This window comes from Neoarius graeffei, chromosome 1 (assembly GCF_027579695.1).
Source record: "Neoarius graeffei isolate fNeoGra1 chromosome 1, fNeoGra1.pri, whole genome shotgun sequence".
Lineage (NCBI taxonomy): Eukaryota > Metazoa > Chordata > Actinopteri > Siluriformes > Ariidae > Neoarius > Neoarius graeffei.
In genome coordinates this window covers 178,784-204,305 of record NC_083569.1, presented here as the reverse complement: position 1 = coordinate 204,305, position 25,522 = coordinate 178,784, and the positions used below count along the sequence as shown (strand labels likewise).

The 25,522-nt window shown below is 44.7% G+C and overlaps 1 protein-coding gene across 5 annotated transcripts in view; it reads right to left on the bottom strand.

Moving 5' to 3' along the window:
- myo9b (myosin IXb) overlaps positions 1-23,706 on the bottom strand; it is an 86,612-nt gene extending 62,906 nt beyond the window's left edge. For 3 of the 5 annotated variants that reach the window (XM_060927077.1, XM_060927098.1, XM_060927094.1), the window contains exons 1-2: positions 23,424-23,706; positions 22,328-23,123 (exon numbers count right to left, since the gene is read on the bottom strand). In XM_060927077.1, the coding sequence (XP_060783060.1) occupies positions 22,328-23,089 (762 nt within the window). In that variant the 5' untranslated portion in view covers positions 23,090-23,123; positions 23,424-23,706. The remainder of the gene's footprint in view (positions 1-22,327; positions 23,124-23,423) is intronic. The other 2 variants (XM_060927083.1, XM_060927088.1) reach the window with 2 other exon arrangements.
- Between the last annotated feature and the right edge of the window lie 1,816 nt (positions 23,707-25,522).

Here is a 25,522-nt window from a genome sequence, read left to right as displayed (position 1 = left end):
TCACATGACTAATTAGACGGCACGTCACATGATCCCAGTGCATATCGGGCATGCGCAAGTCACTCACCACTTGCAAGTGGAAGGATGGCAAGCGAACACCTTCTCCAGCAAATAAACACACCTGGCTGTGATGTTCATGTTCTCACTGAGTTTAAGCGCCTGAAGGAGGTTGAAATGTGTAAATAAACCTCAGTGCAGCTCAGCGCTTCCTCCTGCGCTCCAAATCACTCCGCCCTGAACAGCGAGTGCCCTCTGGAGGGTGCGCACTCCGGCCCTGCGCAGCTCACAGAGCGCGCAAGTGAAGCGCACGAGCAGTGATTCGGGACTGAGACGCTGTGTGTGTGATCCCAACGCCAGCGAATCAGGAAGGTGGATGTCACAGTGACGTTGTCCAATGACGACGTCAGCTAGAGCTCAGCACAGCGTATCCGCGTATTCTCAATGTTTACACAGCACCGGACCAGACATGATCTGGATTGAATACGTGGGCTCTGGCGGATTCCCGTTTCCCGGCGTTTTAATGTGAACGGACAGTGCATCCGCGAAGAAAACGAGACCGATACGGTCTAATGTAAACTTGGCCATAGACACAGACAACCATTCACACTCACATTCACACCTACGCTCAATTTAGAGTCACCAGTTAACCTAACCTGCATGTCTTTGGACTGTGGGGGAAACCGGAGCACCCGGAGGAAACCCACGCAGACACGGGGAGAACATGCAAACTCCGCACAGAAAGGCCCTCGCCGGCCACGGGGCTCGAACCCGGACCTTCTCGCTGTGAGGCGACAGCGCTAACCACTACACCACCATGCCACCCACATATTTGTATATGTAAATACTTAATTTAATTTATCTAGAAGTTTTTCTCTATTTTCTATTCTCTGTTTATCCTGTAATGATGATGCTGGAATTTTAATTCCCCTGAGGGAACCCGCCCAAAGGGATCAATAAAGTTCTATCTAATCTAATCTAACCTATAAATAAGGAGACGAGTAGGGGTGAGGCACAACAGCGCGGTCTCATTCCTTGCCCCGGAATTTCTACCCTTGCAGTGGGTTTGTCATACAGTGCTTTAAATATTTCAATGGTGGATTCATGAAATCCAAATTTCGATAATACTTTGTAGAGGAAGGGCCACCTAACAGAGTCGAACGCTTTGTCAGCGTCTGGGCTCATGATGGCCGACTCTATTCCCTGCTGTGTGAGGTGTCTGATCATGTGCAGTGTTCTCCTGATGTTATCTCAGGTCTGTCTTTGTCTGATGAACCCGGTCTGGTCCAGGTGAAGGAGTTCTGCAGAAGATCCTGAACCCGGTTGGTCCTGCATCACTCTGTACCACTCTGCAGTGAAGCCATCCATGCCCAGGGATTTATTTACCCCGGATCTCCCAACTGCTGAATTTAATTCCTCTTTTTAATTCCAGCCATCAGTTTTTCATTTTGTTCATCGGTAACAGTTGCTAAGTTCAATGAGGCTAAAAAAAAAAAAGACTCCGTTTGGTGGTCATCATCAGTCTGTGATCAGGAATATAGCGATTTAGAACACTTCTCAAAATTCTGCTGAATTCCTTCTAGATTTGTCTCGATCTCGCCCGAGTCGGAGTTTATTTTATGTGTCGTATTGTCCGCGTGTTTTGTTCCCCCTCAGTCTGTAAGATAGAAGTTTCAAGGCTTTCCCTCCAGCTTCAGAATCGCTCTGTTTTGTAAATATTTTCTTGTGTATTGACGTTGTCCATATTTTCATCATGTTTGATTTAGTCTCCTCTGCTAGAGTTGACATGGTCTCTCTCGAACCGCTTTAATCCGTCCTCCAAATTCTGAAGCCTTGGTTTTCTTACTTTTTTTTTTGGCATGAGAATTAATAGCTATTCTTTTTCCCTGATTACTGCTTTGAGCGCCTCCCACAGCACAGATGGCCACACCACACCATGGTCATTTAGATCCAAGTTTGATTTTATTTCCTCTCTTAACAGCCAATCTCGCATTGTTTAGTTTTATGAAAAGTCCGTATTAAAAAAAGAAAAAGATAGCCTCAGTGGGCTGGAGCTCATACCGGCCATTGTTGCTGTGTGGGAGTCTGAAATCTGATCAATCCTGTGGGAGGAGTAGGGATTTGTGTGAAATTGCATGTGACCCCTCTGTAGCCTCATCTATGGAAGGTGGCACCAGCTGGTGAACAACTCTTGTTGGAATGTCTTCAGAGAGTCTTCAGGGTGAGTTTCAGTGAAAATGCCCTGGCAGTTTACGAAGAGTAGCGTTTAATGTAACAATTCACCCTAAAATTTCAGACGCCCATAAAATCGTAAGTATGACAGGTGGTGCCACCGTCTCGACAACTTTTATGCTCACCCATCTGGTGAACATTGTGAGTTTGATTGAAATCTGATCAATCCTGGAGGAGGAGGAGCGATTTTTTGTAAATTGTGGACAGATGACGCGTGACAGATGAGGCTCACCCGGGCTGGCCTGCGGCTGGACAAGCTAAAAATAATCAATCCTGGAGTAAACGGTGCGAGGAGAGGGAGTATAGTCTCGACTGGACGGATACATTTCTCTCCAGACACCCAAATGTCAAACTCCTTCCTTCGGGTATTTATCGTTTTGTATCACGAAGGTGGGATTCCAGCAGAACAGCAATTTGGGTTTTGTCCCTCTTTTAATCGGAGTGAAAACCCCGCTGACATTAAACGATGTTACTCTTATACTCTGGATTGCATTTAAGTGGCTTAACACCAATCCCCTTCTGTAAATGTGGAAAGCTTTCCCTCTCTCTCTCTCTCTCTCTGAAAGACCAGACAGAGAGTAAACAACAACAAAACACTGAGCTGAAAAGAATTTTGCCATTTCTCCAAATGTGACTTCCAGTCCTGAGGTCTCTTCTCAGACCCTGCCTGAACCATTTAGAAGCAGCTCCAGGGGAAAGAAAGCCCCTGTCTCGAGTCCGACAGAGGGGGCCCCTGCTGGAGACAGTTGCACCAAAAAGTCCCCTACGGTCCCCTTCATCATTACATCATGTCTCCCAGATTAAAGAAGTGCGTCTTACTAGAACTCGCTCATCACACCCTTCAGGACGGGTGAGCCGGGTGTACTGTCAGGGGAGAACACTAAACAGAAGTTCAGATTTTTAAGTCATGGGTGTTGAGGCTCTTCTAAACGATTGCACTTTCTCCTTGTAGCTTGCTACTCGTGTGGTGCTGGGTGCACGTCTCCACTCTCGCTGGTTGGCTCACCCCCCCCCCCAAGTCAACGGTCACACCTGCCCCATCAGTGTCTCTGTGGGCCTGATGGCCTCCAGGGCGAATCTTCTCAACAGGTCCTGGGTCGCCTCCTCCATGGTCTCATAAATCCAGATCTCATCATCAAACCTGAGTCTTAACCAGACTGGACACAGGGTTTGAAACCGAATTTGCTGGTCTTGCTAATCCCTCCGTACTTCTGCATACTCCCCGCGTTTTTGAAGAATGCGTGGCAGATAGTCATTATCCAAATTTATTCACTTCTCTTGCCAGGTAAAACCTTTTATTTGGCCACGTCTGCCAGAGCACAGCCGTCTTCATTTTGAAGCTCAAAAACTTTGCCAAGCTGGATTTCGGTTGTGCGTTCTCCGGCGGTTGGGGGCCGAGTGCGCAGTAGGCTCACTCGATTTGAAGGACAGCTTCATCTGGGATTTCGAGGTTTTCCCTGAGCACTTTTTCCACAAAACAGCACATGGATGTGGATCCTTTTCTGCGGCCTCGGCAACTCCATACATTCTGATATTCTCGTGCCTGGAGCAGCACTCCTCGTCTGTTATTTTAGAGCCTAGCTTGACTTGTATCTTCAGCATTTCTTGAAGAATGTCTTCAGCATTTTGGATTTGCTCCTCAGCTTTCATTATTCACTCCTCAGATTCGTCCAGTCTGGTGTTTGTCTGCACTATTTCCTTGTTATCCTGGTGAAAGCCTCTCGGCTCCTGCAGAATCAGCAGTCTCTTCATGAGGCATTTCCGTGTCGCTTGCTTGTTTGCTAGCCATGTTGCTAGTGTTAGCTCGTGAGTGGCTTCAGAGTTGCTCAGTTCCTTCATGTATTTCTGGTTGTTGTGTATTCTTTTTGCTTTTTAATCTGGTTTCCATTCACCCCCTTCTAATCTCTATCGAGTTTAGTAGAAAGTACACTTTTTTGGGGGGGGGGGGTGGAGGGGTGCATCATGAACTAACTGGGGACGGTCGGGAGAGTCCTAACCCTGCCATCTTGACAATGTTCTGGCCAGAAGGCCCAAAAAACAAAAAAGAAGCTGCCAGTATGGCCCTGCTGAAGGAGACACGCCCATCTAATTCAGGACATGAAACCCTGGGGAGATGGGGAGGCCAACTCTGTTCTTCCAGTTTCACATCTCAAAACAGAAGTGGAGTCAAACACCTCCAGTTATTCTGAAAGAACATCAGGCCGCAGAGGGGAGATTCGGATTTTGCATTCTTTACAGGAAAGGAAGTCACTCTGCTGAACACACACACACACACCAAACGAAGACCGTCCTGAATTTGTAACCAAATTTATATCCCATCATTCACCAGTTTATTACCTATAAAACTTTATCTTACTCCACATTCACTGGAGGTTTAATTCACCGCCACACTCGAATGCTGAAGCTTACAACAAAAATCACACAGACAAGGGTTTAAACGCTCTCCGGCTTCAGACGCCTCTCCGGAGGTTATTAGGGAACAGGACACCACTACAGAGGAAAAGGAAGCCATCAGCCTGATGACATGACAGGAGAGCTTATTAATCTGGAAAATTTGCATAAACAAAGTATTACCATCTTTTATTCATTCAGACCAAACAGCGTTTGACAGAGTGGGATGGAGATTTTTATTGCCTGTATCGGGAAAGTTCAATTCCACCATTAAATAGACGTTCCCGAACCGGTTAGAACAAAAAAATTTCATTCCCGGAACGGTTAATTACGTTCCCGGTCAGCTGTTTAACAAATGGCTATAAAGTTATGTCTCTGTCTCATCCAGCTTAAGCCAAATGTAGGCTAATTCTATTACAACCTTCATTAAATAAGACAAGAAATAATTCAAAACAATTATTATTTCAAATGTTGGCGATTTGGATTCTCAGTATGTCTTCCCATCTACACAAACAGAAAAAGTGCCAAAAATGAAAGATAATTCGTTTAGTGTGTTACCAAAGGCTAGTCAGGCCCTATGCATTGATAGGCTAACAGAGGTTAACGTCATTTAATGTTCGCGAGCCTCTCATTAACGCGGACAAATATATTGATATCGTGTTTGAAATTGACGTTTTTGAATAACGATAGACTGCAATATTTACCTCTTATTTAAGACGTGGAGACGTGATAGTAGTCCACCCTCCCGCTCTCTCCATTCAGTCAGCGAACGTCACACAGGAAGTGAACCCCAGCGGGTCATAGAAACTTGCGCAGGAGAAGAATGACTTTTTTATTTGTAGGCTACGGAAACTTTGAGGAACGAAATAAAAACCGGTATTAACCGGTTACCATTATTTTTAATAAGCGTTTCTGTTCCGGAACATAAAAAATAATAAAGTTTCTGGTTTCGTTTTTGTTCCATGTGAAATAGAAAAAGTTCCCGGTTTTCGTTTTCGTTCCTTGAACCGGTTCAAAGCCCTGCTTAAAACCTTGCACAACAAACCGTCTGCCCAAACATGCAAAATAAAGTTCTTTCTGAAAAAAAAATGTACTGTATATAGAGGCTATCGACAAAGTCTCTCTCTCTCTCTCTCTCTCTCTCATTGTTTAGTTTAACATCACTGCAGAAATCACTTCAGGAATAAACCCAGAAATGTAAAGAACAAGATTTCATTCTCCGCTGATGATCTTATTCTACTAACTCATCCAGAAAAATTCCAAAATTTCACTTCCTGCAGTTCTCAATCAACACTTCTGGAGTCTATAAAGTAAAAGTTTCAATATCTAATGACACTAGTTAAAAAACAAACAAACAAAACAAAAAATCCAAATCACTTTTGACCATCAAAACACTTCTTTGTTGTCGTGGGCACAGGCAGGTTTTAGATCACATCACTTTACATTCCACTGCAGGCGTTTATCAGATGCTCTTATCCAGAGCGATGTAAGCACACCCAGACGAGCCTGGGGAGCAGGTGGGGATTCGACGCCTCGCTCAAGGGAACTTCAGCCATTCCTGCTGGTCCAGGGGATCAAACTGGCAACCTTTTGGTCCCAAAGCTGTTTCTCTAACCATTAAGCCATGGCCTCCTGAAGATCATATTTGGGGGTGAAGATATCTCCCAATCATAATGACCTTTTTAATAATAATCAACAAGTCTCCATCCATCCATCCATCCATCCATCCATCCATCCATCCATCCATCTTCTCTACCTCTCTCCTTCAGGGTTGTGGGTGAGCTGCTCTCTCTGTTATTTAACAAAGTTAAGGAGGATCTGGAACATTGGTAAATCGCTAACAATCGCTTTCCTGAGAAGAATTAATGTGCTATCAAAATTAATATTTTACCTCAATATAACTCTCTCTCTCTCACTACCTTTTCATAGAAGTAAAAAATTTTTTAAACTTGTAAATAAACAAATCAGCGCCTTCATGTGGAAAAATCATCCGCCAAGAATCAGCTTTAAACCTGGAGCCAAAGCTAAAGCAGCGGGCGAGGCAGGGCGGTCGGTTCCGAGGCAGGGCGGTGCAGGTAAAGGTTTTATTAGCCATGCGCTCACACTCAGACAGAGACTGAAGCGACACTCCGCTATCCCACAGCACTACAGTCCCCACCCTTTAGAAATGATACACACCTGCAAACCGTGAAAACCTGGAAGGACGTAAAGAAATTCTACAGCTGAGCATCTCGACTTTCGATATTTTCCCACCATGTTATAACCCCAAACTCCCGTCCTCGACTGGTCCCGCACGGTTTACAGAAGGAAAATAACTTCTTTTAAACAACTCTATAACAGAAGAACTCGTAAATCTTTGTGATTTACAAACCCTGTATAAACATTTAGGAGTTTGCCACTTTCTCAATCATCTTATGAAAAAGGGGTGTTTATTTTTAGGTAACAAAGTTAGAAGATATTTTAGTAAATTCCACAACCCTAAAAGGGAAGAGTTCAGATTTATAAAATGCTGAGACGAGTTTCTCTGTGACTTTCCTCAAGAACGTACGGCAGAGACCTTAAACCTTAAGAAGAACAACGTCTCCGTCACTATCGCTGTAAGACTGATAAAGGGACGTTACTCCGTGTTTTCCAGTTGCAAAAACAATACACAAGTTTTAGTTATCAGTACATAACTTTTCAGAAACGTAACAAACAGAACATGTGAACAGAGCCCAATTTTACACACACAGCCAAATAAATAAATACAATTTAAAAAGCCACTGAGATTTCATGAGACGGCCTTCAGCTCTGATTACAGCGCGGATTCACCTTCTGCACCATCAACATTAATGAAGATGTGGACTGAAATAAATGCTTCTCTGAGATCGTGTCTTGGGCGGCGTAGTGGTTAGCGCTGTCGCCTCACAGCAAGAAGGTTCTGGGTTCAAGGCCGGCGAGGGCCTTTCTGTGTGGAGTTTGCATATTCTCCCCGTGTCTGTATGGGTTTCCTCCGGGTGCTCCGGTTTCCCCCACAGTCCAAAGACACGCGGTTAGGTTAATATGGGACGGGCTTGAGCGAGGCACGTAACTCCCAACTGCTCCCCGGGCGCTGTTAGCATGGCTACCCACTGCTCTGGGTACGTGTGCGCGCTCATTGCTCACGTGTGTGGTCACTGCTTCAGATGGGTTAAATGCAGAGAGGAATTGCACAAGCATGTGATGAATAAAGTTCTTCTTCTTCACAACGACAGGAGAATGGAACCCAGCATCCCAAAGACTCTCAGTGGGGGTTAAGGTCGGGACTCTGTGAAGGTTAATTCCTGTGCAAATGATTCCTCGTGCTCCCTGAACCACTCTCTCACTCTCTGAGCCCTAATTTTATTCCATCAGGGAATTAAACCCCACTGACGTGAACCTGCTCATTCAGGTCGTCAGCGGACTTCATTTTATTGCCCCGTAACGTTGCTGAGTCTCGACCTGACCGACTGAACACTGCCTCCAGAGGCTTCTACAGTGGACACTATGCACGATGGGGCGGAGCTTCATGAGCTTCCCTTCTTACCCTGACACGCCCATCAGTCAAGAACAGGGTCAGTCTGGACTCGTCAGACCACATGACCTTTCCATCACTTCAGAGTCCAGTCTTTATGCTCCCGAGCAAACCGAACCCTTTTCTCCTGATTAGTCTCACTAACGAGTGGGTTTCTTACAGACACGCAGAGGTTTAGTCCCAATGCTGTGAGTTCTCATCCCACTGTGAGGGGAAATGATCTTAATTTCACTATTAAACACAGACAGTAGAACTCACGCCTTTTCATGACTCGAGTGCAAGTGTGTAAAGGATCTCTGATCACAGTCAGTGCTTTTTTTTTTTTTACCAACCACATTTCTTCCATGAAGTTCACAGCTCATCATGATCCTCCCATGTGTTGGTCAGTTCTTATCCCAATTCCAGTAATTCCAGCTCAAATCTCCTGAGTAGCTGGATGCAGGACAATAATCTGACCTTCTGAAACCCCGACATGTTTGTGTAAGGAATGAGAAAAAGTTACTCACTGCATCCGTTCGGGTTAAAAGAGTTGTTGCAGCTGAAACTCATTAAATCACTGCAGTAATTATCCAATCAGACGCTCTGAAACGTTTACTTATTTAAATCTAAAATGGTGACTCTTTTGGCCAGGCACGGACTCTTTTTGGTACCGATAGAAATCAGTCGTTCAGTTTTATGTACAGTCCACACTGAGGAACGAGCTCCTTCTTGGCACGGACAAGCTTTTCGCTCTACTGGAACGAGGAACCGCCTCCTCCGTGTGATTTATTCAAACAAACACTAAATGAAAATCTGCCACTGGAACAGCTGATGTGCAACTTACAAATAAATATTAAAAGCAATGCCTTCATTAAAATCTGAGTGAAAACCTTCTGTTCTTAGCCCTTCTCATGTTCTCAGAATATTTCATAAAACTCATCTGTAACTGGTATTTAAAAACTCTTGTGCTGGCCAACTGCACCGGACTCATCACATTAACCTTTTATTCATTATTACTGCATTTATAATCCAGCCATTACACTCATTTTTATTGTCGTACTGTAGGTTATTTGTTTGTTTTGCTGTTTCTGGTTTTCCTTTTATTTCCAAACGTAAGAAAAGCAGAAATAAAGAATTGAAAAAAGATGTGTGTTAAAGAGAACTGTGTTAGAAGAGAAACTCTGAGAAAAAGTGAAACTGAAAACACTAGGAGAGTCATCACATTCTTCCTTTTCTTATAATAATAATAAAAAAAAAATCAATCACTCATTATATTGAAACATACATTTACACTACGTTCAGACTGCAACCTGAAACGACCCATATCCGATTTGTTGTGAAATCCGATTTTTTTGTTAGGCCGTTCACATTACCAGTTATATGAGACTTGTATGCGATCTCCAATATGAACGGAAAACGACCCAAAAGTGTCCCGCATGCGCAAATTGACAAGTAATAAGCACATCTACGTAATACGTAAACAAAAAAAAAAAGCGCACTCTTCATGTTTAATGATTTTTTGTTTAATTATCTGGTTAGTGTTAAAGTGTGAGGTCTCGTGTGTGTTTTTGTTTCTGAACTGAAATGAAAACGTGTAGCCTGGTAACGAGGGTTGACTCCTAAATGTCTCTCTAATTTCTATATAAGTGCACTACATGTTACTAGGAAGTAATGGATTTTTAAACTCTATATAGTGCACTCGAGCTTCAGTAGGCAGTCATTTGGGATACGGCCGCTGTATTAATTCAGGCTTAATAATTTGCACATATTTATTTCGTCATATTAATAAACTTTTTCTACATTTTTATAAATATTTATTTAGATTGTTTATAGCCAGCTGAATTCTGCAGCTTCTCTCAGCGCTGGCTCAAGGTGCAGAAACACCAGTGCAGTTTGCGATGGAGATGAGGCGAGACCTGGCGATGTGGTTTTTGTGGCGGCGGCGGAACTCACACAATAATCTGATTAATGTGGGCAGCAGAGTAATGAGACCGAAGGTGTCAAATTACTGGACATTTCCAGAACAATCTTATAATCTTGTAATACAGGATGGTTTAAGTTATAAATCAGTTATAGAAACTGTTTTATTTAATCAGGCTAACAGATCAACATCCAGGTCCCTACCAAATCCACCATTAGCTTGATCAATTCTATAAAAGTCTATTTAAATTCTGAAAACTGTACAAATGTTGTTGTTTTCCACCAAAGAGGCGGGATTAGCCAACGCAGAATAGTGACGTTTGTCTCTTGTTGATGACGTGTAGGTGGCATGAATGCGACCTGTCCGGTCAGACTGCAGTCGCATGTGAAAATATCGGATATGCATCGGATTTAGGACCACATATCCAAGCGGCCTGGGTCGCATGTGAAAAAATCGGATCTGTGTCGTTCAGATTGTCAATAACAAATCGGATACAGGTCGCATATGGGCAAAAAAATCGGATATGGGTCGTTTCAGGGTGCAGTCTGAACGTAGTCTTACACACTAGGGCCCTAGATAGGTGGCACAGAGAGGACACAGCTGGTTGATATCATCCCTACAGTGAAGCATGGTGGTGGCGGCAGCATCATGTGATGCCATGTGATGTGATTGGGAAACCTCTCAGCAGCAGGGATGGGGAAACTGGTCAGAAGTAAATTCTGAAAAATAAAATGTGCAAAGACTGAAGGAGTGTGAATATTTTCTGAACCCTCTGTTTCTTTACACACAAAATGACAAGTTAATGTTAATGACTACTCTGGGGTGAGTTTCCCGCAAGCCTCTTAAGGCCAAGAGTGTCTTTAATTACCTCCTAAGATCCATCATCACGCTAAAGTGGCTTTTCTGAACAACATCGTAGCCCAAGTAGTCCTTTAGTTTGCGCCGCATTTACGAGAGACCTGGACCACCCATTTACAACAAAGAGCAACTCGCTCACAGTCAAATACACAGACTGCACATACGCCTCTGAGGGACTCCCATGGTCAACGGGGGAAACTGGTGTTGAATCTGCTGCTGGAAATTATTTTTCTTGCACATTGCAAGTTCATTGAGTTAACTATTAAATAAATATATGCAAAACCTTTTGAATATATTTCAATACGTTATGGGATCATGCATGGATATCAGAATGTCACATTGATATCACCACATTTTAATCAAATTTAACTCCATTAGGCGAGTGATTCTCTCATTTAGTGTCATAAATGAGACATTTCTGCACCTCTAACACTGTGTGCATGCGTGCACGCGAGAGTGTTAGGTTTTGATCTGTCTCAATTCAACCTCCTTTGGTATGTACAAAGAATTGCCACCTTAATGTGGTGGAAGAGTTTGTGTGTCCCAGTTCATGTGTCCCGGTGATCCTGGAAGCGGTGTTGTTGGGGGCATTAGCCCCTGGTAGGGTCTCCCAAGGCAAATTGGTTCCAGGAGAGGGGTCAGACAAAGAGCGATTCATGGACCCTGATGAAATGGCTAAGTAGGAGCTGCAGCACCTCACCTGGGAGCAGGAAACCAAGGCAGTCTCCTCCTCCTGGAGCCAGACCTGGGAGGGGAGCTTGCCAGCAAGCATCTGGTGGCCAGGCCTTGGCCCATAGAGCCCAGCCGGGCACAGCCCGAAGAAATTACATGGAGCCGCCACCATGTGGGCTCATCACCCACAAGGACAGGCACCAGGGTCAGATGCATCATGAGGTGGGTGACAGCCTGGGCATGCTGATCCTCGGCAGCGCAGACTAGTTCTTGGGATGTAAAGCATCACCTCTCTGGTGGGGGAGGAACCAGAGCTGGTGCAGAGGTGGAGCAGTACTAACTAGATATGATTGGGCTCACCTCCACGTGTAGCACTGGTTCCAAAACCAAACTCTCAGAGAGGGGTTGGACTCTCCTTTTCCAGAGTTGCCCAGGGTGAGGCGCGCCGGGTGGGTGCGAGGATACTTATGAGCCCCTGGCTGAGCACCACTGTGTTGGAGTTCTCCCTGGAGAACAAGAGGGTTGTCTCTATGTGACTGCAAGTCATTGAGAGGAAAACTGACTGTTTGTGCACCAAACAGCAGTGCAGAGTATTTGGCCTTCTTGGAGTCACTGGGTGGTGTCCTGGAAGGGGTGCTTCATGGGGACGCCATAGTTCTCCTGGGGGACTTCAACACTCACATAGGCAATGATGGAGAAACCTGGAGAGGTGAGGCAATTGGAAGGAATGGCCTGCCTGATCTAAACCTGAGCAGTGTTTTGTTGTTGGACTTCTGTGCTCGTATTGGACTGGCCATAACAAACACCATGTTCAAGCAGAAGGTGGTTCATAAGTGTACCTGATACCAGAACACCTTAGGCCAAAAGATTGATGATCGACTTTGTGGTCGTATCATCAGATCTGCGGCTGTATGTCTTGGACACTCGGGTGAAGAGAGGAGCAGAGCGGTTAACTCATCACCACCTAGTGGCGAGTTGGATCAGATGGCAGGGGAGGCTGCCGGACAGATCTGGCAAACCCAAGCATGTAATGAGGGTGAACTGTGAATGTCTGGTGGAGTCCTCTGTTCATGAGGTTTTCAATTCCCACCTCCGGAAAAGCTTTTCGTGCATCCAAGGTGAGGTTGGGCACATGGAATCCGAAATGGACCATGTTCAAAGCCTCCATTGTAGAGGCAGCTGGTAGGAGCTGTGGCCAAAATGTCATTGGTGCTTGTCATGGCGGTAACCTAAGAACCCGTGGGTGGACATCGGCGGTGAAGGAAGCCATCAGGGGAGGCTATGGAGAAGGACTTTTGGTTGGCCTCAAGGAAGTTCTAGCAAACCGTTTAGCGACTCAGGAAGGGGAAGCAGGGTTTGCCTCAGGCTGTGCACAGCTGTGGAGGAGAACTGCGGACACGAACTGGGGATATTGTCAGGCAGTGGAAGGAACACTTTGAGGAACTCCTGAAACTATCCTACACGTCCTCCATGGAGGCGGCAGAGTCTGAGGACTCAGGGGAAGCTTCACCCATATCTCTGGCAGAGGTCACTGAGGTAGTCAAGAAGCTCCTTGTTGGCAAAGCACCAGGGGTGGATGAGATTTGCCCCGAGATGCTGAAGGCTCTGGACATCGTTGGGCTGTCTTGGCTGACACACCTCTTCAATATCACGTGAAGCTTGGGTACAGTGCCTGTGGAGTGGCAGACTGGGGTGATGGTTCCTCTTTTGAAAAACAGGGATGGAGTGTGTGCACCAATTATAGGTGCATCACACTGCTCAGCCTCCCCAGGAAAGTTTATTCCAGGGTGCTGGAAAGGAGGCTCTGACCGATTGTCAAACCTCAGATTCAGGAAGAGTAATGCGGATTCCATCCTGGCTGTGGAATGGCGGACCAGCTCTTTACCCTGGCAGGGTTGTTGGGAGGTTCATGGGAGTATGATCAGCCAGTCTACATGTGTTTTGTAGATTTGGAAAAGGCTTATGACCATGTCCCCCAGGGGATCTTGTGGGGGGCACTGCGGGAGTATGGGGTATCGGGGTTGTTGCTAAGAGCAATCCGGTCCTTGTACAACCAAAGTGTGAGCTGTGTCCATATTCTCAGGACAAAGTCAAACATTTCCAGTGGGTGTTGGACCCCGCCAAAGCTGCCCCTTGTCACTGATCCCGTTTGTGATATTCATGGAAGGGATCTCAAGGCGCAGCCGGGGTGAAGAAGGTGTCCAGTTTAGGAACCTCAGAACTGCATCTCTACTCTTTGTAGATGTGGTTCTGTTGGTTTCTTCAGAGCGTGACCTTCAGCACACACTGGGATGATTTGCAGCCGAGAGTGAAGCAGCTGGGATGGGAGTCAGCACCTCCAAGTCTGAGGCCATGGTTCTCTGCTAGAAAACGGTGGAGTGCTCCCTCTAGGTTGGGAGTGAGTTACTGTCCCAAGTGAAAGAGTTCCAAGTACTATATCTCAGGGTCTTGTTCACGAGCGATGGTAAAGTGGAGCACGAGATGGACAGGCGGATTGGGGTGGCATCAGGAATAATACAGCCATTGTACCAGACCATCATGGTGAAGAGGGAGCTGAGCTGGAAGGCAAAGCTTTCGATTTACCGGTCAATCTATGTTCCAACCCTCACTTATGGTCATGAAGTTTGGGTAGTGACCGAAAGGATGAGATCATGGATACAAGAAGCTGAAATGAGCCTTCTCTGTAGGGTCGCTGAGCTCACCCTTAAAGATGGGGTGAGGAGCTCAGACATCCGCAGGGATCTTGGAGTCGAGCCACTACTCCATGTTGAAAGGAGTCAGCTGAGGTGGATCGGGTATCGATTAGGATGCCTCCTGGGCGCCTTCCTCTGGAGGTTTCCTGAGCACGTCCAACTGGGAGGAAACCTTGGGGTAGACTCAGAACACGCTGGAGAGATTATGTATCTCATCTGGCCTGGGAGCACCTTGGGATCCCCCAGGAGGAACTGGAAAGCATTGCTGGGGAGAGGGACACCTGGAATACCCTGCTGCCACCGCGACCCGACTTTGGATAAGCAGAAGAAAATGGATGGATGGATATATATTACACACACACACACACACACACACACACACACACACACACACACACACACACACTATATAAGGAGATCAATTCAACCTCCTTAGGTACACACAGATCTATCTATCTATCTATCTATCTATCTATCTATCTATCTATCTATCTATCTATCTATCTATCTATCTATCTATCTGTCTGTCTGTCTGTGCATGTGCGCACATAAAGGGAGAACATTGCCACCTTGGCACTGTGGATAAGAGCTGAAGTAATCCTGACTGTATGATTGGGGGGGTAACAGTGAAATGAGCGAGCATGGGGAACACATTCACTTCATTATTTAGTTTATTTGCTCATTCTTGTGTGAACGTTTGTTCATTTAATTTAAATACGCTTGGAATAAAACAAAAAATGTTTCCCAAAAACGTTAGTTTCAAATATTAATTACCACATTAGATATGTAATGCTTAATGACAATACAATATATTAACATTTTAAACACTTTATATTTCATTGTTTTTTGGTAAAAAATGAATACCATGTGACCTCACTGAATGCCTTTAGCAACTACCAATGCCTATACCGGGGACGTGCATTACAAAGAAGCTGATGATGATGATTGTTTACATGTTCGAAATAAACTAAGAATGAATAAATAAGAAGATAAGAAAAGCAAAACAGCATTTGCAACAAGAACACGTAAAAAGCCACTAAATTGGAAAATAAACCTTAAATAATATAGGTAATATCAAAATCAAAACAAACGAAAACAAGACAAAAACACAAACAAGGACACACTAAGCAGTTTTGAGTTTACATGTCCGAAAAGGGGGCGGCACGGTGGTGTAGTGGTTAGCGCTGTCGCCCCACAGCAAGAAGGTCCGGGTTCGAGCCCCGGGGCCGGCGAGGGCCTTTCTGTGCGGAGTTTGCATGTTCTCCCCGTGTCCGCGTGGGTTTCCTCCGGGTGCTCCGGTTTCCCCCACAGTCCAAAGACATGCAGGTTAGGTTAACTGGTGACTCTAAATTGAGCGTAGGTGTGAATGTGAGTGTGAATGGTTGTCTGTGTCTATTGCCGCTTTTCCACTACAAACGCGGCTGAGCCGTGCCGTGCCGAGTCGAGCTGAGTTGAGCTGAGCGGGGCTGTTGGAGTTGCATTTCGACTACAACCGCGCTGAACTGTGCTGGCTGGAAGTGGGTGGACACATTGGGTGGAGTTAGCGAAAGTGGGTGGACGTCATGTGATGTCGTTAAGCAGCGCAAACAGTGACATCAGTGACAGTGGCGGAACAAGTCAGAGCCGGGCCGGGGGCGGGGCAAATGACCGGGCCCTTTATTAAAGCTTATCATAACATCATTTTAGGCTACAAAATGTCCGCAACTGCGGTGTTTACCAATTTCAACACTACCGGGTGCAACTATGTTATTTAGTACATCTAGTCCTTCAAACGAACATGTAACTCAGAAACAAAAAACATTAGGATACTGTACATGGCTCATAATAAAACATCAATAGCCTATACTGCGCACATTATTTGAAGGGCATACGAATGAGCGCTCAGAGGTTGCAACGGTGACAGGAAGAGTCAGAAATAAAAGGAGGGCGGTGCAAACCTCACTGAATGCACTGTGTTTACCAATTTCAACACTCCGGGGTGCAACTATGTTATTTTGTACATTAAGTCCTTCAAACGAACATGTAACTCAGAAACAAAAAAACATTAGGCGACATACTGTACATGGCTCATAATAAAACATCAATAGCCTACTGCGCGCATTATTTGAAGGGCATACGGCGAGCCTTGCGCTCCGCGAACTCGTCCACGATGCTCTGTATGTCACTGATTCAGTGAGCTTTTAAGCGGTAGTCTCACGACCCGAATAGTAAACAATAAACATGGAGGACATGGAGTCGTTAGTGTTGCTGGGCTTGGTGCTGTGGCTTGTTGTCACCGACAACGCGGACAGATACTGGCAAGAGCGTATAGATGAGGCGAGGCGCATAAGGCTTCAGAAATTCTTGTAATTCATAATTATTCTCCTTCCGGGTTTGCGGTGTTTACAGATCCCAGCGCGCTCGCGGGGCGTGTGTGGGCATGTGAGGACACTCCTCCTCACCAATCAGTGCACAGGGGAGTGTCTGCTCACGCCCCCAACCTCAGTCGGAACGGTTTGGCTCGCTTCAGCCCCACTCCAAAACGGTGCGAGTTTTAGGGGCTAAGCAGGGCTGAAACGAGCTGAGTCGTGCTGGTTTTTGGTAGTCGAAACGCGAGCCGTGTCGGGCTGAAGTGAGCTGAAGCGAGCTGAAAAAGGGTAGTGGAAAAGGGCCATTTGTGTCAGCCCTGTGATGACCTGGCGACTTGTCCAGGGTGAACCCCGCCTTTCGCCCGTAGTCAGCTGGGATAGGATCCAGCCCACCTGCAACCCTGTAGAACAGGATAAAGCGGCTACAGATAATGAGATGAGATGTCCGAAAAGGAGTGGGCTGAAGTAAAAACTTATTTAATCCCACCCCTCTACTTTAGTCAATCTAAATTGATTATCTAGCTTCCTTATATATATATATATATATATATATATATATATATATATATATATATATATATACACACACACATACACACTATTCAGATATCAATTCTCTATGACTATCATATAATTAATTCATTATATATGTCTACACATAAGTTTACTATAAATACCACACTCACAATGGAGAACAAATAAAAACAAAACAAATAGACGAAGACTCAAAAAAGAAAACACACAAACAGCCAGTTATGATTAATCCCCTTCATCCTTATACCTTGTGAAAATCACATTTTTGTACATCTTTTTAAACCGCTTCATGTCTGGACATCCCTTGAGCTCCTCATTTAAACTGTTCCACCACTTCACCCCACAAACAGAAATACAAACACTCTTCTTGGTTGTGCGCACCCTATCACTTTTAAATTTAAATAAACCCCTTAAATTATAACTCCCTTCTCTTTCAGTGAACAGTTTTTGAATATGATGTGGTAGTTGATTATTGTTTGCTTTGAATAATATTTGTGCTGTTTGAAAGTCCACCAGATCTGCACATTTCAGTATTTCTGACTGTGAGAATAATGTATTTGTATGATCCCGATAACCAGCCTTGTGTATAATCCTTATTGCTCTTTTTTGGAGAATGAATAATGAATGTATTGTATTTTTGTAATTATTGCCCATACCTCTGCACAGTAACTTAAATAAGGTGAAACCAGGGAACAGTAAAGAATCCGGAGTGAATTGTGATCCAGAAACTGTTTAATATTGCAATGCTTCTGGATACTTTGGATTGTATGTTTTTTATCTGTGGTTTCCAGCTGAGTTTTTCATCAATAGTTGTTCCAAGAAATTTGATTTCCTTAACTCTTTCTATAATAACCCCATCTATTTGAATATTTATTTATGTGTTTATTTTGTTGTTACCAAATAATATTACTTTGGATTTGTTCAAGTTTAATGATAATTTGTTACTGTTGAACCATGTTATTAATTTACTCATTTCTGTTGTGATCTCCTGCAAAAGTTCCATTAAATTATCACCAGAAAAGAGGATATTTGTATCATCAGCAAACAAGACAAGCTTCATTACTTTAGATACACTACATATGTCGTTGATATATAATATAAAAAACTTTGGTCCTAACACTGACCCCTGGGGAACACCACAAGTTATGTCCAAACATGAGGAAGAGCAATCTCCCAGCTTCACAAACTGTCTCCTGTTACTTAAGTAGCTTTTAAAACTATACCCCGGTGCCATATCGTTCCAGTTTTTTTTATTAATATGTCATGATTTATTGTATCAAATGCTTTCTTTAAAATCATTGAATATTCCAACTGCATGTTTTTTCTGCTCTATGGAATTGGTGATTTCTTCAACTAATTCTATTAAAGCCAGTGATGTTGATCTATGTGCTCTAAATCCATACTGACTGTCACTAAGTAGTTTATGTTTGTCAAAAAATTTCTCAAAAAAGCTCTTGCTCTTCAGACTCTTTCTTACGAGTGAGTTCGGGAAAACCACGCGCAGAAACAACGTCCGTTGCTTAAAGTGGCATTCCACCATTGGATGTATTCTTTGGCATAAAATACGACAACATATATAAACGGTATCACTAGATAGAGAAATCTTTTAGCTTCAAAATGATATATCAAACATAATTTTTTGACAACGACAAGTATATTAATTTTGCGACCAAAGTCACCTACCCTTTTAATTTCCGCGCGTGATGTCATCGGCAGGTTCCCCTTCTTGTGTACCACGTGTCGGTGTTCTGTAAAGTTATCCCACCTCTTGGATTTGTCCTACCAAGCCTACTGCACATGTGCAGAACACATGACGCCATGACAATTAGCAAGTTCTCATGCAGACCGTTTTATTATTCACAACAAGTCATTACAAATTATTTGACTCGGCCAAAGACTCGACCAATACGCACAAAACATAAAAATCGGCAAATGCGTGAAATACTCACTGATTTTCTATCAGCCCAGCTGATTGGTAGGACAAAACTGTTGAATTTTCCTACCCTCCTGGATTTCGCGCATGCGCAGTAGGCTTGGTAGGACAAATCCAAGAGGTAGGATACGTCACGTGGTACACAAGAAGGGGAACCTGCCGATGACATCACGTTTCACTACCGCATGGAAATTAAAAGGGTAGGTGACTTTGGTCGCAAAATTAATATACTTGTCGTTGTCAAAAAATTATGTTTGATATATCATTTTGAAGCTAAAAGATTTCTCTGTCTAGTGATACCGTTTATATATGTTGTCGTATTTTATGCCAAAGAATACATCCAATGGTGGAATGCCACTTTAAGAGTCTCTCACCTCTCTCTTTAGCTCTAAAGGGCAACGTTCTCAGGAAACCCACCCTGTTTGTTTCTTTACAATTCTGTTGAAACCAGACAAATATGTTTCTTTTCCTTGTGTGTGTGTTTTCTGTCCTGTTCAGTTGGCCTTGATATAAAACAGGTTTGTTTCTAAGCTCCACTCAGTTCACAGAATGCATAAAAAAAGAAAAAAAAAAGTGTGTGAGCATGTTACTACCTGCTCTAGCATTGGACCAACGCCTTCAGCTAGCAGGAGGAGCCAAGATGCACACTTTCAGTAATAATAATAATAATAATAATAATAATACAGAGGGTATGAGAGGTGGAGGTGTGAACACACCAAGCCACTTTGAACTCATTCATATAGGTTTGTGTTCTCCCATGCAGAACTAACACGCACACAAACAATTAGTGCGTCTCATAGCTACAACAGAACATGAATACACAGTTTATAATGCAATCCTCTTTACAGCTTCAATGATTTTACTATCAGGTATCAGAACATTTCTGCCTGATAATCGACCTGTCTATCTGCCAAAGTTCACAATTCCACAACTTGTAGCCAATCTACCAGTGGAGAAACACACACACACACACACACACACACACACACACACACACAGTGAGAAGTATGTGGTGATTACAGTGCTGAACAGGTTAAACGGGTTTTGGCGAACACAACGACAGGATTTCTTGTTTAACTCTCAGCAGGAGCGACAGTGAAGAACTCTGTAAGGAGTTTCACACTAAACACCATCATCATCTCATCTACTCTAAACAGCTTAACAACAAAACAAATATAAAACCATTTTCCCGAGCAATTCAACAACTTAATAATTAACATACTGATGGACTGAGGCCAAGTTTACATTAGACCGTATCTGTCTCGTTTTCTTCGCGGATGCACTGTCCGTTTACATTAAACCGCCGGGAAACGGGAATCCGCCAGGGTCCACGTATTCAATCCAGATCGTGTCTGGTCCGGTGCTGTGTAAACATTGAGAATACGCGGATACGCTGTGCTGAGCTCTAGCTGGCGTCGTCATTGGACAACGTCACTGTGAGATCCACCTTCCTGATTCGCTGGCGTCGGTCATGTGACGCGACTGCTGAAAAACGGCGCGGACTTCCGCCTTGTATCACCTTTCATTAAAGAGTATAAAAGTATGAAAATACTGCAAATACTGATGCAAATACTGCCCATTGTGTAGTTATGATTGTCTTTAGGCTTGCCATCCTTCCACTTGCAAGTGGTAAGTGATATGCGCTGGGATCACACACACAGCGTCTCAGTCCCGAATCACTGCTCGTGCGCTTCACTCGCGTGCTCTGTGAGCTGCGCAGGGCCGGAGTGCGCACCCTCCAGAGGGCACTCGCTGTTCAGGGCGGAGTGATTTGGAGCGCAGGATGCCTGCGGAGCCGAGCGTATCCGTGTATTGGTGTTGCTGTGTGCACACTAATCGTTTTAAAAACGTTAATCTGATGATCCGCTGATATGGTCTAATGTAAACCCCACCTGAGTGTTGGTGGATCAGGTCAATCAACTGTCTACACATTTACCCACTGACTAACCAATTAACTGACTGCACAGCTGAACAACTGACCCAAAAATTAGCTCACAACCTGGCCAACCAGTTTAACAAGTGACCAAACTGCTGACTGACCAGCTGACCAACCCACCAACTGACCTTCCCACCAACCAAACGACAACTGACTAAAACATCCAATCTACATACTGTCCAACCCAGCAAATAACTGACCCACTGACCAACCAGCCAAAAAATCCACCAAAAAGCCCACCAACCCGCCGAAATAACTACTGACTCAACAACTACCTCACCAAGTGATAGAACTAACCAACAAATCACTGACTCACTAACTGCCTGATTCATGCACAATCACTGAAGTGAAAATAAAACAGAGTGGAGATTAGAAACATGTATATCAAGACCAACTGAACAGGACAGAACACACACACACACACACACACACACACACACACGCATTACTGTTTCTTTTTATAACTCAAGGAAGTGTGAAGAAAATCTCCTGGTCATATTAGCACATGCACCACTTCCTATTTCCAATGAAAAGGAGTTTGGATTAAAAACATTCTGATTTTCAGCACTTTCAAAAGAGGAAAGACAAGATGACATCATCAATTACATGCCATCCTGGACAAACACCGTCCAGAAGGAACATGCCCTCATTACAACATTATTTACTGCAACATCAGTTATTCCAAACAACCCATTTCTAATCAGTCATCATCTGGACCACAGCTGGAGGAAACCCTGTATGTCCTCAAATCACTTTCCCTAATGGCCGTGGTCCCTTGATGTCCCCTAATGGCTTCCTTAGGACTTTGCTTCTTTGTCGAGAGGGATGTTCCCCTCACTCCCTTGTGAGCATCCCTGAACTTGACTCGTTCACTGACACCCCCCCATCAACCTTTGTGTCTCTCTCTTTCTTTTAATGACCTTACTTCTTTACGTGACTGACCAGCTTGATCCACCAACAACTGACTAACTGAGGAGTCCAACAACCACCTGACCAACTCAGCAACTGACTCACTGGTCAACCAAACACCTGGTGTGAGAAGTATCTGGAATGCTAATTCATTAGCAGAGTAGCGTTTCCCAGCTCCACTGGCTATGACGTCATGGAGTCCGAGGGGTAAAGTCCAACCTGTAAAAGTTTTACTGCTCGTGTTTAAACCGCTTCCTCCTTTTAGTAACAGAAAACCTACAGCAAAAGGGTTAACGCTCATAAAATAAACAGTACCAGTGTGAACTTCGCCAGTACTGGACCTGAACCCTCAGGAAAGTGGACGAAGGTTTGTTAGGGACAGAAATCAGTACCTCAAGTACGGGTCCAGCTCCCAAGATGGTCCTCGCCACACCACTGGTGCACCCCTTCTGGCTCAGTGAGGTCAGACAGTGGATGATGAAGTTGCTGCTCTGCGTTTTCCCTGAGCCACTTTCTCCAGAGATGACGATGCACTGATTGGTCCGTCTGTTCAGCATGGCACGGAACGCCGCGTCCGCTATGGCGAAGATGTGAGGCTCTTCTTTACCCAGAATACAGTTCTCATACCTTTGCAGATATTTGGGGTTGTAGATGGGAAGGAACTTGAAGGGGTTAACGGTGACGAGGATGTTACTGGCGTATGTGTAGATTTGTTTCTTGTAGAACCGGCAGCGTAGCGTTTCTAGAATACTGGCCTCATTAATGACGGCGAGGCTGCACAGATCCTTCATGTCTTCACGCTGGGTTGTGAGAAACTCCTGCACCGGGCCATACTGCCCTGATGTGTCCTGTTTGCCCTCCTGGAAGGTGAAGTAATAACCCTGACTTTCCTCGTGTCCCTGAGGCCAAAGCAGCAGCCGATCCACAGGACACTCGTCCATTCGGAGGACGTACTCGTCCCCTGTGTGTTCCCTCACCTCCGTCAGCTTGTACGGCCGGGACGAGTCGAGTTCGAGCAGGTCAGTGATGCTCTGCACCACCAGGGCTGCCGTGGTGTCCTTTCGCACCTTGACCGTGCAGAGTGGACGTGTCCTGATGGACAGGCTCATGTGAATCTTCAGCATGTGGGACACTGTGGCTTGATCGCTCATCATGATACTCCAGAACACACCACATGTCACACAGCACCTGGAAAACAGAGAGAGAGAGAGAGAGAGAGGGAGGAGGAGACAGAGAGAATGCAAAAACAGTTGAGAGGGAGAAGGTGCATGTTCACGCATGTTCACGCATGTTCTGCTTGAAGTAGGAAGTGCCAAGCTGGAAAAGCTCTCATGCTTTCAAAAACATTTATATTAACTAAACAAACAAACAAATACAGATCGATTCAAAATGAATGTTTGTTTGTGCAGCTGTGTAATTTCTTTAACGGGTGTAAACAGTAAACAAGGCGCGTGCACTGAGATGATGATGATGATGAAGAACACACACCTGAGCCGCGCCCCTCGGAAATAAAAATGGCCCGCGCGCTCCCGTTGCGCTCTCACCTGCTTTAATCCTCCGCCGCCCAGCGGAACCGACACCGGGCTGCGCGCGCACTCACACCTGCCAGCGGCGCCTCACCTGGACAGCGCGAGCTCCAATCACAAATGACCCGTGTGTAAACAGGAAGCTGCGGCCCCGGGGTCCCTGCGCACTGCGAGCGCCACACCGCTCTCTCACTGCCGAGCTTCTCACTCCACTGCCGTCCCCGCCCTGTGGAAGGCCAAGCGGCTCAAAACACGGCGAGATCCTGCCTGAGATCACGCCCCTGCCTGAGATCACGCCCCTGCCTGAGATCACGCCCCTGCCCGAGATCACGCCGGGATCCTGTTCTCACTTTCCGCACTTTCTGTCAAAAGAGATTACATATTAAAAGATTTTGAAACAGTAGAAATTAAAAAGACGGGTGGCACGGTGGTGTAGTGGTTAGCGCTGTCGCCTCACAGCAAGAAGGTCCTGGGTTCGAGCCCCGGGGCCGGCGAGGGCCTTTCTGTGTGGAGTTTGCATGTTCTCCCCGTGTCCGCGTGGGTTTCCTCCGGGTGCTCCGGTTTCCCCCACAGTCCAAAGACATGCAGGTTAGGTTAACTGGTGACTCTAAATTGAGCGTAGGTGTGAATGTGAGTGTGAATGGTTGTCTGTGTCTATGTGTCAGCCCTGTGATGACCTGGCGACTTGTCCAGGGTGAACCCCGCCTTTCACCCGTAGTCAGCTGGGATAGGCTCCAGCTTGCCTGCGACCCTGTAGAAGGATAAAGCGGCTACAGATAATGAGATGAGATGAGAAATTAAAAAGATTAGAACTAAATATTTCTCCTTTCTAATTCCCTTCAAAGCGAAAGAAATACAGTTCAAAATTTTGAATAGAATTTACCCAACCAAAGAATTTCTTAAGAAGAAATTTAAATTTGAAACTGGTAAATGTGTGTTTTGTGAAACAGAGGACGAGGATTTGGAACATCTTTTCTTTCTATGTGATTTAATACAAAGATTTTGGATTGATTTTCAGGCTTGGCTACAGTCTAGGGGGATTCAGTTTGCCCCTTTATCCATTAAAGAAATCAGGGGCGTGTTTAGCCTATTTTTGGGGGGGTGCTCAAGCACCCCCAAAAACGAGCTCAGCACCCCCTAGCTCAGCACCCTCAAAAACACTGCTTTTGGACGTAATTTTCAGAAATAAGTGCCCTTGCGCACTGCGCAATGAATGTGTGTGCGGGCGTGTGTGTGTTCTTGAATTCACCTGTTACGTGATAGTTCTATGAGCAGTAAAATCCCTCTCCTCCTTGCGTCCCCTCTGATTGGGTTGCCTGTCCGCACGAGTGCTTGCTGCGACATGGTGTTTTTTTAACTGGATTCCACGCCGATGAGGAACTCGAAGTAGCACCCGAGTATTACTGGCATAGCGAGATGTGAGGATACGGACTGGAGTTACAATTGTTAAACACAACACAATAATATGCATAATGCAATATTGATGTTCCCTGGTCTATGAACAGAATGATAAAAACGACATTTATCATCCATATCGAGATACTTTTGTACTTAATGTAACATAGCGTTTACTAATGTAAACTAATGTAAAATCATAATAATACACACTATTATTACACAAAACACAATAACACATTAATTAACAATTACCACTGTTCAAAATGAATAGCTCCAACATTACAAATGCAGTAGTAGGTCTTGTTAAAAATATAACGTAAATATTTGTGTCAGTGGTTGTAAATGTGTAGATATCATAGTTTATTGGGTCAGTTTCTGTTAAAACATTGCAGAATTGTCTAGTCTAGTCTTCTTGTCTAGTTAAGTCTAGTCTAAATGCGGAATAAACGTGGAAACACTGTCGTTCAAGCCAGGTGCCTCTGTCAGCTCTGGGGGCTAAGCACCCCCAAAGATCAGATGCTAGAATCGCCCCTGAAAGAAATTAAATTTGGAGTGTTTTTAAATAATGACAAAATTGAATATGGTATTAATTAGGGCTGTAACGATACACCCAACTCACGATTCGATTCGTATCGCGATTTTTGACCCACGATTCGATACGCC